This window comes from Tamandua tetradactyla, chromosome 2 (genome assembly GCF_023851605.1).
Source record: "Tamandua tetradactyla isolate mTamTet1 chromosome 2, mTamTet1.pri, whole genome shotgun sequence".
In the NCBI taxonomy this organism is placed as follows: Eukaryota; Metazoa; Chordata; class Mammalia; order Pilosa; family Myrmecophagidae; genus Tamandua; species Tamandua tetradactyla.
The window spans coordinates 93,626,186-93,644,209 of NC_135328.1; the positions used below are offsets into that span (position 1 = coordinate 93,626,186).

Here is an 18,024-nt window from a genome sequence, read left to right on the forward strand (position 1 = left end):
AACTACATCATGTCACTGCTCTGCTCAAAGCCTTATGATGCGTTCCCATCTCTCAGTACAAGACAAAGTCCTTACAAGGGTTTACAAGACCCTACTGCTCTGCCCCCTGCTAATCTCTTGCTCACCTCCTCCTCCTCGCCCCTCCCTCCCTCCACTCCTAGCTGTTTCTCAAACAAGCCAGGACGCTCCCACCTCTGGGCTTTTCCCTTTGATGGTCCCTCTGCCTGCAACACTTTTCCCCCTGGTTTCTCTGTGGCTTGTCCCTTTAGCTCTTTCCAGTCTTGGCTCGACTGTCACCTTCTCAGTATAGCCCACCCTGCTACCTTATTTAAAATTGCACCCCCTCTTCCCTCCCTAGCCCTCTCTTCTGCTTTCTGTTACTCCAAAGCACTGATTACCATATAACATAATCTATATTTTATTTTACCTTTTTATTCTGTTTAGGGATTTACACTCAGGGATTTTTGTCATTCACTACTGTGTGCCCTAGAACAGTCTCTGGCACATAGTAGGGGCCCAGGACATATTTGCTGAATGAATAAATGATTTAAATGTTGGTTATTTTAGGTATGTAGCCGGGCTGAGCTATCTGGGGCGTGCTGGAGTGAATGAGCTTCCCAAAGGATGAAATACCCACGGACACTGCAGTGCTCAGCGCTCTGTGTGGGTGAAATACTGTTCTGGGACCAGCATGACAGGTATTGGCCCATACTAGGGGCTTCACGGACACATGTTAAAAAAAGAGACAGAACCAGGACATCCTCGACATCAAATTAGCACTGCCAGGTATGCACTACCCAGCAAGGTGCTATATGCACTTCAGAGCTCGAGGACAGGAGACACAAGGCTGGGGGAGGACACACGAAGAACGTGAAGGAATCGTTCTAGAGTTTAGACAAAGAAATCTCAATCTATAAATGATGGCTTCTTAACATTCCAAAGAAAATGATTTAGAACGAATAAGCTTGCCAGCAATGCCGCGTAAATAACAACACTCTATTCCCTTTCTCGAAAATCCCTAACCTTGAAATCACAGACTCTTCAAAAGACCGTAACAAAGCGTAACCTGTCTGGAGAGAAACAAGAAGCTTTAGGCTGTGAGCGGGGCTGAGGTTCCCATGAGAGCTCTGTCACCCTTCTACACTATATGATAATTATTGGGTCACTGTTGAACTATCTGAGAGATCTGAGACAGAATTCTCACACTCAGTAATTCTGCTTGGACAGAATTCTCACTTAGACAACAAAAATTCTCTTCCCTCAGAATTTCTGCCTGTGACATGAGTTGAGACTCAGACTGCACTGCACAGATGATTAATTCTTTTCATTTCCTTCTTTTAAAACATGAATAATGCTTCAGAGGCTGGTATTTGCCTAGATGGAGTGTGTCACCAAAACACTTGAATCACTCTGGACTTTAAATTACAGGTCGGATGCTAAGCAGAACTGAGAAGGAAACCCAGCATGACGGCCCTTATTTAATAATAAAATATTAATTTTCTCAGAACCAAACTGTTCAGATTTACCTTAAATAGCATTTATTGAATGCCTATTATATATCAGGCACATACTTGGGTATTTTCACATTCCATTCCATTCCATGTTATCTTAATTAACTATAATAACACATGAGTCAATGACTAATATCCATGTTTTCCAGAGGAGAAAACTGAGGATCCCAAAGAATTGTCTAAATGGTGGACCCCAATGGAGCCAAAATTCAAATCCAGTACCCTTGACTCCAGGCTCTATGTTCATGCTTGCTACAGAAGCAGGAAAAACACCTATAAGAATTGTAATAAAAACAATGTAAACTGTTTCTAATGGTATCTTAGTAAAGGTCCAAGTTATCATTTCCAGAATCTTATGGGATTTCCAGAAATTAAAAAGACTGCCACCTAATTATCCAATTCCTTCATCTTGTGAATAAGAATTTAAGAAACGTTTGGCTCCTAGCATCTCCTTGTGCATGCAAAAAAATAACATTTACACCTAATAAAGATGACTTTTAATTAATTGCATTTCTCCTTCCAAACTATGCCTTGAAAAATCAGAGGCTTTAAGATTCTGTGTTCCACATTTCAATAACCAAAATATTTTAAAGTGTCAGGGCTGTTGAATCATAGTGAAGGCTAAAGATTACAACGGCTATAATCAGATGACATTTTGTCAGGGTAATTAATAAAATTAAACTGCTGCTTCTTTTTTGAGACCCTCATGATGAAAGGTCCAGGAGTGAAAGCTCTGGTGATTTTTCTGGATTGAGGCAGCTATAAAAATAAATTCTTACTATCACCATCTAGTATGGATTTATGGAAGCATTCAGTGTCACTGACAGAAGTCTGTAGGAATTTCACTTCTAGTTAAACATATGAGCCATTGCAGACGACACAAATGGAGGTGATTTCAACCCAGATCCAGCGCTTTGAGGGAAGAGGAAAAGAGAAGGACCCGCAAAGTGCCCTGTTGATGACACAGTAAAGGTGGTCTTGGCTTGAGCGGGAACACGTGGGGACTGACCACACGCTAGCTGTCTGGAAGTACAAATGGGCCAGGAGACTTCAGCTGCGTACTTACACCCTGGCCCCACACATTTATGGCTTTTAAATGGTGGTCTTCCTTTTGGAGACAAGGGTAATTGTTCAAACATGGGAAAAATACCCAAGCTCCTGGGGATTCACGTGCATTAAAACTGGAGCAAAGAGTCCATCTGATACCAAGGGCCATGTCTGCAAAATACGCCTGGGACATGCAACCCCTCTGGATCCTGAAGATGCATTTGTGTAGATGATTCCAAAGGCCAGAAAACAAGTGCTCAAAATCCTTTCCAAAGCAGCTTCTAATGAATCACTCCCGCTAAATACTGATATGCAACTCTTGGTAAATAAGTGGGTATCTCTGGAAAACCCTGGGGGTGGGTGGGGGGAGAAAGCAGAATTATTCCATTTCAGGGATTGAGGAGGCAGATACAAGCCTAAAGTTATCCTACCAAGGTAAAAGAGATTGAATAATTCATTCTGGACTCTTAACCCTGAGAAAATAAACAAGGCCATTTCTTCTATTTGGCTGAAGGGAAGTTAAAACACTCATTGTGGGGTCCATTATTTAAACGTTGTGGTTTAAGATAAACCCTCCCTAAAAATGCCCAATGCCACTTTGCACTTCCTGGCCACAAGAGATTTAAGCAGTCAAGACTTGTCTCCTCTACTTCTCTCCCTTCCTTCTACAAATGGCCTCTGCTAAAACAATTCTGGGGTTTTATTTATTTACTGAAAGCCTGACTTTCCTTTGGACAAGGTTCTTGAGGAGCAAATCTGACCCTGAGGATCTCATTAGTTTCTGAAGGCTTTTTTTTTAGTAGGGGGTGAGACGGGGGGTTGGAGTTACAGAAAGGGGAGCAAGCAATATCAAATATTCTGAGATTCAGAAATAGCAGTTGGAGAAGAAGGCTGAAACTGGGAGGGGGACAGGCCCCTACCTGCCTTTCCACCTAATCCAGCTCCTGTTTCCAAAAAGGAAGGTAAGGACTGCCAATCAAGTAGACACATATACCAGCCTCACCTGCAGGGTATCACCACCTGTGTGGAGACAGGGCTCCAACCCCAAATACCTCCACCAGCCCAATTTCCAAAACAAAGAACCTTATCAAAATTCAAGATCTAAATATTACTTAATTCATACATCTGAGCAATGGCTAAGACATCAATCTAGTCCAATGATCTGACAGGAGTGAATCACTTAAACCCGTGTTTAAAAAACAAGCCAAGACTACCTAAAATTTATTTTTAATAGGAAAACCATGGGGAGAGCAAGGAAGCTCAGAAGGAGGGGAGCCCTCTCGCCAAATTACCGCGTGATCTCTGCCTTGTTTTACTGCCCTGTCCCTGTGACCTCCTGGGAGCAATAATTCCACACCCCCGAATTCAGGCAAGAACATGGCAGGTTTTCAGAGCCCGGGTGTGAGCAGTCGGCGCTCTCCGCGTGGGAAGACGCCGTTCCGGGTACTATCCAGTGCGAATGACTGCAACATCTCCCACCCTCCTTGTCCCCGGGCTCGGCCATTCCTGAAGCCAAGGTGCCTCTTCCAGTCCGACAGAGAATCCTAAACCACACTCAATCTCCGTAAGGGCAAAGGGTTCAGGGGGAAAAAAGGGGGGTGGGGGGTGGGGGTTAGGATAGGATTTTAAAAAATTAGACCTGGTTGCTTCCAGAAGGGGAGAACTGAAGCTACCTGCTTCCTTTCCCCACCTCCCAAGCCCCCTAGATTATTTTGGGTAAAGCAGGAACTCGCAGCTCGTGGAGCACCCAACCCGGAGTCCAAGAGGACCCTTGTGCTTCGCAAGCAGAAATCAGCGCGCTCGGGGGAGAAGCCCCCGCATGAGGTCAGAGATCCGGGGGGCGCCGCCAAGGGGCCCAGGCACCATGTGTGCCAGCGCCCGGCCACCCCTCGCACCAGCCCGTCCGGCACGCGCCGCTCACCTAGCACCACCGCGGCCACCGTGGAGAGCAGTAACCAGTTATTCTTCACGAAGCGCTGGCAGCTGCCTGCCTTCTTCGCCGCCTTCCCCATGGCGGGCGCCCGGCCTCCAAGCCGCCGCGGCGGCTGCAGCTATTGTGCACAGAGCTCCGCCGTGCGTGCGGAGGCTGGGGGACCCCGGGCACCCGAAGCAGGATCCGGGCGCTCCGGAGAGTGCGTGCGCGCTGGCTGCCGCCGCTGCCTCCTGAGATCGCGCGCCTCGCAGATGCCTGCAGAGCCCGCGCCGCGCGGGCTACTCGGCTAAACCCCGGTTGCTGTGTGTGTGACGGGCGCGCCGGGATCCTCCGACAGCAGCCGCCGAGCTCCGGGAGGAAGGAGGGAGGAGGGAGTAGAGAGAAGGGAGCTAGGAAGGGCGCCTGGACTCAGGGAGATGGGTGAGTGCGTGCATGGAGCACCCGCTGTCCAAGTGGAACAGGAGTGGGAGAGCGCCCAGCGCTGCGGTGGGAGCTGGGGCCGCCTCTCCTGGAACCCTGCGCCCCGCCCCAGCCTGCCACAGGAGACTCGCTTTTTTTTTTTTTCATTCAATGCTGGGTGCTTCTTCTCTCCCTAATCCAGTGGGCGGAGCCACTGGTCCCTTGGTTTGGATTGCGTCCGGCCCTCCCCTCTTTCCCACACAAGCATTCTGAGTGCTAGCTGTTGAAGAACGTGGTGGCTTCGAGTTGGGGGAAACTGAGTCTTCTTGCTCTTTCACGCAGACCCGGTTTGCCACAGCAGCGAAAGCCTGAACCCGCTAAAAATAAGGAAAGAAAGCGTGCTGGGGACAGGTCAAGACTTTGTGAACTTTCACCAGGGGCCTCCGCCCCCTCCCCCTAAGTATTATTAACTCTTCTCAAGTTCCAGGAGGTGAAACCCCAAGAAAATTAGTCTGTGGTCGTGGAGAGCAAGAAGGTTTTCCCTGCATGTGGACAAATCTTATGGACCCTTTGAGAACTTCACCGTGCTCCTTGCTGACTTGTCTGCTGCGGCCAGTGGCCCGCGGTGAGATTGGGCCTAGTAGTTAGCTCTGAGAACCTGACTAAACTATTCTGGGGAGGTGGCGGGGTGCATGCTGAATACCGAATGCGTGGCCGAGGCAAACACGAGGGCGTTAAAGAATTTACTCTCAGACTACATATACTCTGCTAAATTAATTTTCTCTTTTCAAACTTATACCCAATATTTTTACCCTCATTTATACAGGCATACCTCAGAGAGATTGCAGTTGGATTCCAGACCACCACAATAAAGCAACACGAATTCTTTTTTTATTTCTCTGTGCATATTAAAGTTATGTTTACACTGTACTGTACTCTTTTGAGTGTGCAATAGCATTATGTCTTTAAAAATGTATATACCTTAATTAGAATGTCACAGAGAAGTGGAGTGAGCACATGCTGTTGGAAAAATGGCACTCATGAACTCTTACTCTTGGCAAGATTGCCGTACATGTTCAATTTGTGAAAAATGCCAAGCCCAGAAAGCAAGGTATGCCTGTACAACGTCTTTCCTTACCTTTACCACATCACCACCTCCACCACCTGTATGCTGTCCTCTGATCACCTTCCCTAAAATTAAGTGAGCCCTGCACCTTCTTTCTATTGTGGAATCTATTTTATGAATGGGTGAGAAATAATCCCCCTGACTGAATTTGCTGATTACTAAAATTCCACAGTTAGAATTTCATTTCTTTGGCTTATAGTGAAACAGGTATTCTTGAAGAGATTATAAATTATGCTTTATCAATTCTGTACACTTTAATATGAATAGGTTTATCAGCTCCTTTCCAGAAAGTAAACTTTGAGAGAAGAAAGAATTGAGGAATCTCAAAGTCACTGGGTTCCTGAGAAAGAACTGAAGAAACAACAGAAGAGGGGAAAACATCAAGAATGAGAAGACAATCTCTTTCATCCTACAGTAAACAAGCTGGAAAAGCCCATGAGGCAATGACAAATATCCTATGGAACTGCCTTGCAATGATACATTATGCTGCCAATATAAAGGAAGTTTATTAAGTTTTCAGTAGCATGGGATAGCACATGCTATAAAATGATGGAGAAAAGAAAGATTGAGTGTATATACAATTTGATTGCAACTATGTAAAAGAGACACACAAACATATATTTAGAAAAAAAAACTTGAAGGAAATATAGCAAAATTTTAACAGTGATCATGTTTGGGTGTTAGTATCATGTTTGAATCTTTTTACTTTCTTTCTTTTTTTCCAAAGTGTCTACGATAAGCATGCCTGTTACAGTTGTAGATAGGGTTGTATTTAAGAAATAAATAGGCCTTAAAGATGGAAAAAAAAAAAGTGGAAGAACCTAAGACAAAATTTGTGTACATCACAACTTTTTGAGGCATAATAAAGCAATGAGTTTGGGTTTTGGGGGGCGGTGGAGATTGCATAGGATAGTTAGGTTTAAATCATAGCACCACCGCTTACCAGCTGCGTGACTTAATTTTTGGGGGGTCTCAGTCCCTTCATCTATAAAATGGGAGCGTTAAGAATATTTACTTCCTGGGGATATTGTAACAATTGAATACAATAATGGGTGTAAAAGACTTAGGACAATTCCTGGTACACAACAAATATTGTCACTAGTTTTCCTTGTAGTCAACCCGGACAGGCATCTTCTAATTCTCTTTTGTTGCCCACCTGTTGTGAACACACCCTGAACCTCTTTTACACCCACAAGAATCCTTGCATGTTGGTCAATATTCATTACCCTGTAGAAGTTCAAGAGACAAGTCATTTATTGCACTTTCACAACTAACGCCCAGATAGTGCATACTTGTTTTATGCTCCTTTAAGTTATGCAACTTTATGCAATATAGAAAGATGAATGATATTTAGATGTATACACTTATTTTGAAATAGTGACAATCTCCCAGATTAAACAAAACAAAGGTCAAGAATTATAAAAGTACAAAGCTGGTGGGCCAAGTGAATTTGTGTTTATGCTATTGCTACATGGCAGTTTCCCTTTAGTTGGTAATAAAAAAAATTAACAAGCAAACGCTTATAAAGTACTTACGATGTGCATGCACCCTTTTATTCATTTGGCCCTCATAGCAACTCAATGACTTGACACTATTGTTATCTTAATGGGGCTTTTGGAGGAGTCAAAGGAGACAATATGTGTTAGCATTATCATCTTCATTTTGTGGCTGAGAAAACTGAGGCTTGAAGAGGTTAAGTAACTTTCCTAAGTTCCCTCCATTAGTAAGAGAAGGATCAAGATTTTGAACCTAAGTAGTTTGGCTCCAGATTTTATGCATTTAACCTCTCATATGAGAACAAAACAGAATTATTATGGAAAAGTTGTTCTTGGGTTATATAAGTTTCAAGAACCCATCTCTCCATATCTGGGAGATACTTTGGGGCCCTAAAGTGCTGTGTTCAAGTGGACACTGAAAACATTTTAGTTGACAGTGTTTGAACTCCATTGCTGCTGCCTGCACCTAATTCTATATGATTTCTCTGCCTGAGACATGTATATGAAGCATCATTGGGGTGGGTGAGGAGATTGGTGGAGATCCTTCACACATAATTTCTATTCTTTTTAAATTCTTGGCCTGTGATAGTGGTAGATGCAAATGCTCTTAAATTGGACACATGCATTAGGAGGCATTTCCCTTGTCAGCTCTACTAAGGGGAACTTGCCACACAAACCCTGAGAGAAAAATTCACTTTCTTGGGATAAGACCTTAAAGCCAAGTGGAAAGAATTATTAGGATTATTTTTCCTCTGGAAGGTGTTAACATCTCCCTTTTTTCCAGGTCCCTCAACTTCCATGTTCCTACTGAAACAGACCGTTAGCCACTTCTTATTAGATTACCTTCTGCCAGTGTGCTTATTCTATTGTTTTGGAACATTTTAATTACTCTTAACTTTCCTTTATTATTTGTTTTGTTTTTTAAAACATTTTTTATTGTTGACCCATAGACTCTCCTGTTACTGAAGAAAGGAGAGTGACAGCCTAGCTTTATATATTATTTAGGATATAAATGAAAAAGAGGCATCTGGAAATACAAAGTAAAACACCAGCTTTTGAACATCTCTAGAAATAGTTTGCTGGTTGTGTTCTAGGTCATAAAACATACGGTTGGTTGCCTTGTTCTCATTTTGCGGTGATGGGGAGAAGGGCCTTTGGGAACCATAGAGTCTCCAACAGTAACTCTGGCTGCTGACCTTTCATGATCAGTGGATGGTAAAAAGGATGCTGTCAGCATATCCATCTCCTTTTTTAGCAACCTCATCTTTTATCTTGAGATGGATCTAAATTTATCTTGGAATTATAAATCAAAGAGTAAAAGAACTGTAATTCATTAAGCCATCACAATAATTCTCCAAGCAGTATTTTGTAAAGATGATTTGGCCTGAGATTTTATCTATAAATTAAATGTCATTGAACTCTTGGCTCAAAAGAACTTTGGTCCATGGATTTTATTGCTCATTTATGACAGACTGAAGAATAATTTCATTTCATTTTAGACTATGAAAAAAAAATTCTAGCTCTGTTTCATGTAGGCTGTGTGTCCCTGAGCAAGTCATTCGACCTCCCTAAACCTCAGTTTCCTCATCTGAAGTTACCATTTAAAGTAGTTTAAAGTTAACTTTATTTAAATGATTAATACATTTTTGAAATACATGAAAAAATGTTCAACTTCACTAGTACTCAAGGAAATGCAAATTTAAACAACTATTTGTCTATCAGCTTGTCAAAGATACATTTTTCTATTTATTTTGTGTTATCAAACCAAAACAACATGCAAACATGAACATTCTTAACATTCCATGTGTGGTGTATAATCAATGGCTCACAATATCATAACATAGTATATTCATCACCTATGATCATTTTTTGGGAACATTTGCATCACTCCAGAAAAAGAAAGAAAAAAGAAAAAACTCACACATACCATACCCCCACCCTTCTCTTTCACTGACCACTAGTATTTCCATCTATTCAACAGATTTTAACATTTGTACCCCCTGTTTTCTTCTATACCCCTTACCACTCCCTTTCATTGTTCATTAGTATTTCAATCTGCTCAATTTATTTATTTATTTTTTATTGATTTTTAAAATTAAAAAAATGTAACAACAAACAAACGCAAACATTCTTAACTTTTGATCATTCCATTCTACATATATAATCAGTAATTCACAATATCATCACATAGTTGCATATTTATCATCATGATCATTTCTTAGAACATTTGCATCAATTCAGAAAAAGAAAACAGAAAAAAATTCATACATACCATACGCCTTACCTGTCCCATTCACTGATCACTAGCATTACAATCTAAATTTATTTTATTTGTTCCTTCTATTATTTATTTTTACTCCATATATTTTACTCGTCTGTTGATAAGGTAGATAAAAGGAGCATCAGACGCAAGCTTTTCACAATCACACAGTCACAGTGTGAAAGCTGTATCATTATACAATCATCTTCAAGAAACATGGCTGCTGGAACACAACTCCACATTTTCAGGCAGCTCCCTCCAGCCTCTCCATTACATCTTGACTAACAAGGTGATATCTATTTAATGCATAAGAGTAACCTCCAGGATAACCTCTCAGACTCTGTTTGGAATCTCTCAGCCATTGACACTTCATTTTGTCTCATTTCCTTCTTCCCTCTTTTGGTCGAGAAGGTTTTCTCAGTCCTTTGATGCTGAGTCTCAACTCATTCTAGGATTTCTGTCTGCCGGGAGGGTCCACACCCCTGGGAGTCATGTCCCACATAGACAGGGGAGCTAAGTGAGTTTTCTTGTTGTGTTGGCTGGAGAGAGAGGCCACATCTGAGCAACAAAAGAGGTTTTCTTGGGGGTGACTCTTAGGCCTAATTTTAAGTAGGCTTGACCTATCCTTTGTGGGGTTAAGCTTCATAAGAACAAATCCCAAGATTGGGGGCTCAGCCTATAGCTTTGGTTGTCCACACTGCTTGTGAGAATGTCAAGAATTCAACTTGGGGAAGTTAAATTTTCCTTTCTCACCATTCCCCCAAGGGGACTTTGCAAATACTTTTTTATTCACTGTTCAAATCACTCTGGGATTTATCGGGGCATCACTCTGGACAAACCAACAAAATCTCATGCCCTGTTCAAGGTTCCATGTATTTATGGTGTTCAATTAAGCTGTCTACATAAGTTATATTAGGAAATGCACTAGTCAAAAATATAAATTTTTCAATCTACTCAATTTATTGACAAAGATATTTTAACATTCAAATATTTACAATTATAACATTTAAAATTTTACATTATATTTTATTATTATATACTTATATATTTTAAATTATAAACTTAGAGAAGGTATGAAGGAATGGATAATATTGTATACTGCTGGTGAAATTAGAAAATGCTGTGATTTTTCTGAGGACAATTAGGCAATTTGTAATATCTTCCATGAAAAGCGCTTGTATTCTTTAGTCAAACCATACCTCCTTTAGAAATTTATACCAAATAAATACCCAAAGATGTGCACAGAGGGGTTCATCCCAGTTCAACTGGAAACAACTTAAATCTCTAGTAAAGTGGATCAGCTAATGATTGATTGTGTACAAATACACTAGACAATGGAACACTGCTCAGAGATTAAAAATCATATTTTAGCAGAATTTTGAAGTATATGGGAAAATGATAAGAAAAAAATGCTACCTTTTAAAATGGGAAAAGTAAATTATAAAACAGTAGGGGGTTCTTTTATTCATAATGAGGATGTAGTTATGTGTTATTTGTTTACTTAAAAAATAAAATTTTAAACATGCATACTATAATTCCAATTAAGTGTGTGTGTGCGCGCATGTGTGTGTGAAAGACTGAGGGGCGTAATACGAAAATTATTAATTTTTTTTTTCCTTTTGCCTTTCTAAGCACATGCTCTTTGCCCTACTAGGATACGGTGTTCGTATGCCTGGGAGGTTAGGATTTGTTACAGAAGGACTTTGAAGACAAAAAAATAGGCTACCATTCCTCTTCTCCATGATATGTTGGATTATGCAGCAGGAAAGACTATTTATTATCTTGAGGAAGAATGTCCCATATTGCTTCACTTCTCCATTAGCATATCAAGGACCTAGCCTGGAGGACCCACCTCACAGAATTCTCCTGTGGTGTAGGAGAACACCTCTTCCCCCTATAATAGTGCGTCACTCTGTTGTAGCAGGAGGACGAGACATAGGGGAATTCACTAACTTCTGGTCAAGAAAATGGCAGTGAGAAGTAAGGGAGGGAGGAGAAGAGCGGTTGGTCCTTTTTTCTCTCTCTCTCGGCTTTTGCTTAAGAAGAGAGGTTAGCAGCTCTGTCCAGACAGACTACGTCTTACCAAATGGAGCTACAGCCACAAAAGGGCTGTGTGGTCAACAGAGAGGCTCTGAGATTTCGTTTCCCAACCACAGGCAGCAACTGGTGGCTGGGATGCTGCACGGAGAGCCATGGCGAGTGTTCTAGTTTGCTAGCTTCCGAAATGCAATATACCAGAAACAGAACGGCTTTTAAAAGGGGAAATTTAATGAGTTGCTGGTTTACAGTTCTAAGGCCGAGAAAATGTCCCAATTAAAACAAGTCTAAAGAAATGTCCAATCAAAGGCATCCAGGGAAAGATACCTTGGTTCAAGAAGGCCAATGAAGTTCAGGGTTTCTCTCTCGTCTGGAAGGGCACATGGCAAACAGTCATAGTTTCTCTCTCTGTTGGAAGGGCACATGGCAAGCAATGCATCATCTGCTACTTTCTCTCCTGGCTTCCTGTTTCATGAAGCTCCCCAGGAGGCATTTTCCTTCTTCATCTCCAAAGGTTGCTGGCTTGTGGACTCTGCTTCATAGTGCTGCAGCATTCTCTGCTCTCTCTGAATCTCTTTCTCCAAAATGTTTCCTCTTTTATAGGACTCCAGTAAACCAATCAAGACCCACTCAAATGGGTGGAGACCTGTCATCCCCTAATCCAGTTTAACAACCATTCTTGACTAAATCACATCAACCAGGGAGATGATCTCATTAGTTTCAAATATACAGTATTGAATAAGGATTATTCTACCTTTAAGAAATGGGATTTATATCAAAACATGGCTTTTCTTACGGGGCATGCTTCCTTTCAAATCAGCACGTGGGCCATGGCAGGGCAAGGAGTTGCTCTGTGGAGTCTAGGGAGAGCTGGGTGACCTGGCCTCATGCAGTGCTCACATACTTGTCCCTAGCAGGAGCCCAGGTGTGGCTGAGGCGGCTGGTAAATGTCCCCGGGCTCTAGCAGAGCGGGAACAGAATACACCTTCATAGGCACGGATTTTAACCAACAAGGCTTACAAGAAGCTGCAACCAGGAACAGAGCAGACAATGCCCTGGGGACCAAGATCCAAACAAATCCACACATTGCATTTGGTTAATTTTTTTTTCTCTTTTATCCTACAACAGATCCCTTGCCTCATTTATTTGTTCAAGAGGCTGGGTTATTCGTCCCATAAAATATCCCACATTCTGGATTTGGCTGATTGCTTCTTCATGATGGCAATGAAGTTGTTTCTCTATTCCTAATATTTCCTATAAGCTGGTTGGTAGAGCTAGAGGTTTAATATTTGGCAAGGCCAAAAGCAAATAGTGGATTCTGATATTGTCAGTTTGATTCATCTGTGATAAATTCACCAGTGACCTTCCATATATAGTGTTAGCATCTCTTGGTGATGGTGGTTTAGGAATGCTGTATTTAATTCATTCTAATTCTATTCCTTCTGAGTATATTTGCTAGAATTCTTCAATAAAAAGGAATTTTCCCTTTTCAACTATTTGGTTACCCTGAAATTAAAGTTTGTACATAAAAGGCTGGATAAATGCTTAATTCTTTCAGTTTTCTCAATAATGAATTGGTGCACTAGCAACTTCTAGCAGTAACTGATGAGATTTCCCCCTTTTTTTAAGTATTATTGTGAACACATGGATTTCTGTTTGAAGTGTTTCAAACATGATTCAATCATGATTCTTTGACATGCTCAGATTCTCTCATCCTTGCCCGATGGAAGTCTCTTCAGTTTGGCTCCTGTATCCTTTTGGCAGCACCATTTGTCTTCAATAGCATCCTTGTTTTCTGACTCAGCAAGATGTTCTGGAACCATCTCATACATTTCTTATCCTCCCGCTGGAATCAGCCATTTCTCGGAAGAATCCATCTTTCTTTGAGTGGGAAATAGTATTTAGAAACTGCAATTTTTCATTTAACTGAGAAATCTTCACACACATATATTCCATACATGGCATACAATCAGTGGCTCACAATATCATCACATAGTTGTATATTAATCACCATGATCATTTTCTAGAACATTTGCATCACTCCAGAAAAAAGAAGCAAAAAGAAAAACTCATACATACCATACATCTTACCCCTCCCTCTCATTGACCACTAGTATTTCCATCTACCCAATTTAATTTACCCTTTATCCTCCCTATTATTTATTTATTTTTGTTTTCTTTTTGCATGGGCAGGCACCGGGAATTGAACCCGGGTCTCCAGCATGGCAGGCAAGAATTCTGCCTACTGAGCCACCATGGCCTGTCCTTATTTATTTATTTTTTATCCATAGTTTTTACTCATCTATCCATACCTTGGATAAAAAGAGCATCAGACAGATAGTTTTCACAATCACACAGTCACATTGTAAACCTTATATCTTTATACAATCGTTTTCAAGAATCAAGGTTACTGGAACACAACTCAACAGTTTCAAGTACTTTCCTCCACCCACTCTAATACACCATACTCTAAAAAGGGATATCTATATAAATGCATAAGAATAACTCCCAGGATAACCTCTCAACTCTGTTTGAAATCTCTCAGCCACTGAAACTTGATTTTGTCTCATTTCTCTCTTTCCCCCTTTTGGTCAAGAAGGCTTTCTCAATCCCTTGATGCTGGGTCCTGGCTCATCCCAGGATTTCTGTCCCATGTTGCCAGGAAGATTTACACCCCTGGGAGTCATGTCCCAAATAGGGGGGAAGAAAGAGTTCACATGCTGAGTTGGCTTAGAGAGAGAGGCCACATCTGAGCCACTAAAGAGGTTCTCTGGGGGTGACTCTTAGGCCTAATTTTTAGTAGGCTTAGCCTGTCCTTTGCAGGAATAAGTTTCATAGGGGTAAACCCAAGATTGAGGGCTTGGTCTATTGATTTGGTTCTCCCCACTGCTTGTGAGAATATCAGAAATTCTCCAAATAGGGAAGTTGACTATTTCCTCCTTTCTCTCCATTCCTTCAAAGGTGCTTTGCAAATACTTCTTTATTCACTGGCCAGATTACTCTGGGATTTATTGAGGCATTGCACCAACCTGGACAAACCACAAGATCTCATGCCCTATTCAAGGTTCCACATACTTACGGTGTTCAACCAAACTGACCAAACAAGTTAAATTAGGAAATGCACTACCCAAAATATAAATTTTGCACCCAATAAACATCTCTCCCTTTAATCTCACATAGAAGTTGAAGTTTAAAAATATGGACAATATCATCCTTTACCCTGTATTCTGATAAACCTTAGTCCTATCCAAATCAGCGTCATTCATATCTCTACTCGAAGTCTGATCACTTTTTCAACTTTTTAAGCAGTTCCTGCATGTACTGCTGACTTTCATAGCTTCAGAGCTCTAACGCTGAGTCTCAGGTGTCACATAAATACCCGAAGTTTCTGGGAGCCACCAGGTTATATACAAATAGCTCAGTATCTCAGAATTTAGAATTAACATAGAAACTGCAATCTTATTCATAGATAGCTTATTGCTACTAGGGCTTTTCAGTGTACAGAGCTTGTAAATAAATATTTCATAGTAAGAGAAAAATAAATCATGATTTCATGCTAATATTTCAATTCAGATTTACGATTATAGGAGTTTGACAGAATTTCTTTGATTTTTTCTAGTTTTTCTTCTCTCTTTGCTTTGAAAATCTTGATTCTCAAAGACATTAATTCAAATATTTATTCCCTACTCCTAAAATGTACATATAATTGTTCCCTCCCAAAAGAACCAGTAACAGCACTGTTTCTAGTAATAAAAACACTGAATGCAGCTTAAAATTTCCTTGTGGTTCTTTTATCCCCAGGATATATCCCAGTAGGGATATACAGTCAAATTATGGTGTTTAAAAGCCCCTTGAAATAATTCTTTTCTCTGTGTGGTTTACACTATCAATTTGATATACAGTTAGGACTTTGTGTCTGCATTTGTTTTTTAATTTTAGAAATTGGTTTCAATATTTTAATAATTTTAAAGTTGTATAAAACATTTATTTAATTCAAAGTCAAAACTGTAAAACTAAAAAAATTCTGTTCAGAGGATTCTCATTATAATCTCCATCTCTGCTCTTTTATTCCCTCCTTCCCACTGTAGGTAATAATGACTATTAATGTTTGGTTTATTTTTCTGTTGCTTCTTTTAGAAAATATAAAGAAATACTTATACTAATTTTCTCCTTCTCTTTTTTACACAAAAGTGGCATTTTACAAATCCTGTTTGGTGCCTTGCTGTTTACACTTAGCAGTATATTCTGGTGCTTACTCAATATCATGATATAGAGATCTTCCTTGTTCCTTTTGTTTCTTTTACTGCTGCTTTACACCCCTTTGTGTAGTTATTACTATGACTTTTTCCTCATTCCACTGAACTGCTGCAAAATGCTTCATTGTGTGGATATGTCCCCATAGTTTATTTAACAAGCTCCTTAATGATTGGCATTTGATTTGTTTTGGAAATGTTTCAAGGAATAGCATTGACTTGGCTCAGTAGCCTGCCCTTTAATAACTAGTTTTCTAGCATTAGGTGAGGTTAAGGGGGTGTGCTAGTTTGAAGTTATTATGTACCCTAGAAAAGGCATCTTCTTTTAATTCATTCCTGTGGGGCCCGGTACATTGTGAGTGGGGCCTTTTGATTAGGTTGTTTCAAATGAGATGTGACCCACCCAATTCAAATGAGTCTTAATCCTTTACTGGAGTCCTTTATGAGAGGACAAAAGGCAGAGAAGTTTGGAGAGAGCTCAGAGAGAAACACTCAGAGAGAGCCTCCAATGAGAAATGCCCAGAAATGCTCAGAGAAGACCTACAGATGCTCAGAGAGAAAGCCCCTGGAATCAGAAGCTGAAAGCAGTGAAACCCAGGAGAGAAGGACCAGCAGATGCCAGCCATTTGTCTTCCCAGCTGACAGAGGTGTCCCAGATGCTGAAGGCCTTTCTTCAGAGCCCAGGCATCATCCTGTTGATGCCTTAATTGGGACATTTTCATGGCCTAAGAACTGTACATTATAAGTTAATAAATCCCTTTTGTAAAAGCCATCCCATTACTAAGGTAAATCAGAATACAAGGTAAAGGATGATGTTGTCTGTGTTTTCAAACTTCAATTTTTGTGTGAGACCAAAGGAACAGAAGTTTATTTTGTCCAAAATTTAAATTTTCTGTAGCATATTAACTTGAGCTGTGTGGCCAGTTTATTTAAACAACCTAAATACATCAAGCCTAGAGTAGGAAATGAGATCTGGTGATTCTGTACATCTTATTGTAATACCACGATATATTCCAGAGTATTTGGGGAGATAGTAAGAAAATATTTGCAAAGTCACTTGAGGGACTGGAGGAAAAAATTGGAACTATTAAACTTCCCCACCTGGGAAATAACTGATATTCTCTCAAGCATTGGTGATTCCCAATTTCATAAGCTGAGTCCTCAATCTTGAGACTGAACTTTATGAAACTTATTTCTGTAATGCTAGGCTAAGACTACTTATAAACAGACTTAAGACTCATCCACAGAGAACCTCTTTTGTTGCTCAGATATGGTCTCTCTCTCTAAGCCAAACTCTGCAAATGAACTCATTGCCTACCCCCCCACCCCATGTGACATGACTTTCAAGAATACAAATCTCCTGGAAAATATGGAACATGACTTCTAAGCATGAGCCTGGCCCTGGCATCATAGAAATGAGAAAGCCTTCTTGACCGAAAGGAGGAAAAGAAATGTAACAAAATAAGGTTTCAGTGGTTAGGAGATTTCAAATAGAGTTGAGAGTCATTCTGGAAGTTACTCTTATGTAAGCTTCAGCCAGATATTACACATTGCCACGATATGCCAAGCCCCAACCAACAATATTCCTGAAAACCCTAAAGAAAATCCAGGGCTCTATCTAAGACTCTATAACAGTTTTATTTATTAGGATTATTTTTCAGAGACTTAAATCTTCCAGATTGTTGCTATACCAGATAAGCCCTGAAACTTAGAGGCCCCAGTCTCTCCCAGAACATCAACCAGTTGCATCCCCTACCCCATAATTTTGGCACCCCTTTTCAACATGAACAAGTTAAAATGAACATTGCCCAAATATCCCTGAAGAGTAAGAGAATGATCAAATGAGAGGAAGAGATACAACAGAGAGGTTAGGATTTAACAAATGATTATGACTACTGAATCATTATATAGATATTTCTTTTTAGTTTCTAGTGTATCAGAACAGCCAAAAGGAAACTTTAA

The 18,024-nt window shown here is 40.6% G+C and overlaps 1 protein-coding gene and 1 long non-coding RNA gene across 4 annotated transcripts in view; one reads left to right on the top strand and one right to left on the bottom strand.

Annotated features, from left to right (window-relative positions):
• The window catches only part of SLC1A1 (solute carrier family 1 member 1), a 128,548-nt gene that overhangs the window by 79,183 nt on the left and 31,341 nt on the right, over nt 1–18,024 (bottom strand). The window contains exon 1 of one of the 3 annotated variants that reach the window (XM_077148281.1): nt 4,480–5,022. The exons of 1 other annotated variant lie outside the window; for it this stretch is intronic. In XM_077148281.1, coding sequence (XP_077004396.1) covers nt 4,480–4,570 — 91 coding nt within the window. In that variant the 5' untranslated portion in view covers nt 4,571–5,022. Of the gene's footprint in view, nt 1–4,479; nt 5,023–18,024 lie in introns of those variants that run through there. One more of the 3 variants, XM_077148283.1, reaches the window with a different exon arrangement.
• On the top strand, nt 5,158–7,352 carry LOC143673585 (uncharacterized). The gene is made up of 3 exons (XR_013170468.1): nt 5,158–5,515; nt 5,717–6,001; nt 6,284–7,352. It is a non-coding gene; the product is annotated as an uncharacterized LOC143673585 (long non-coding RNA).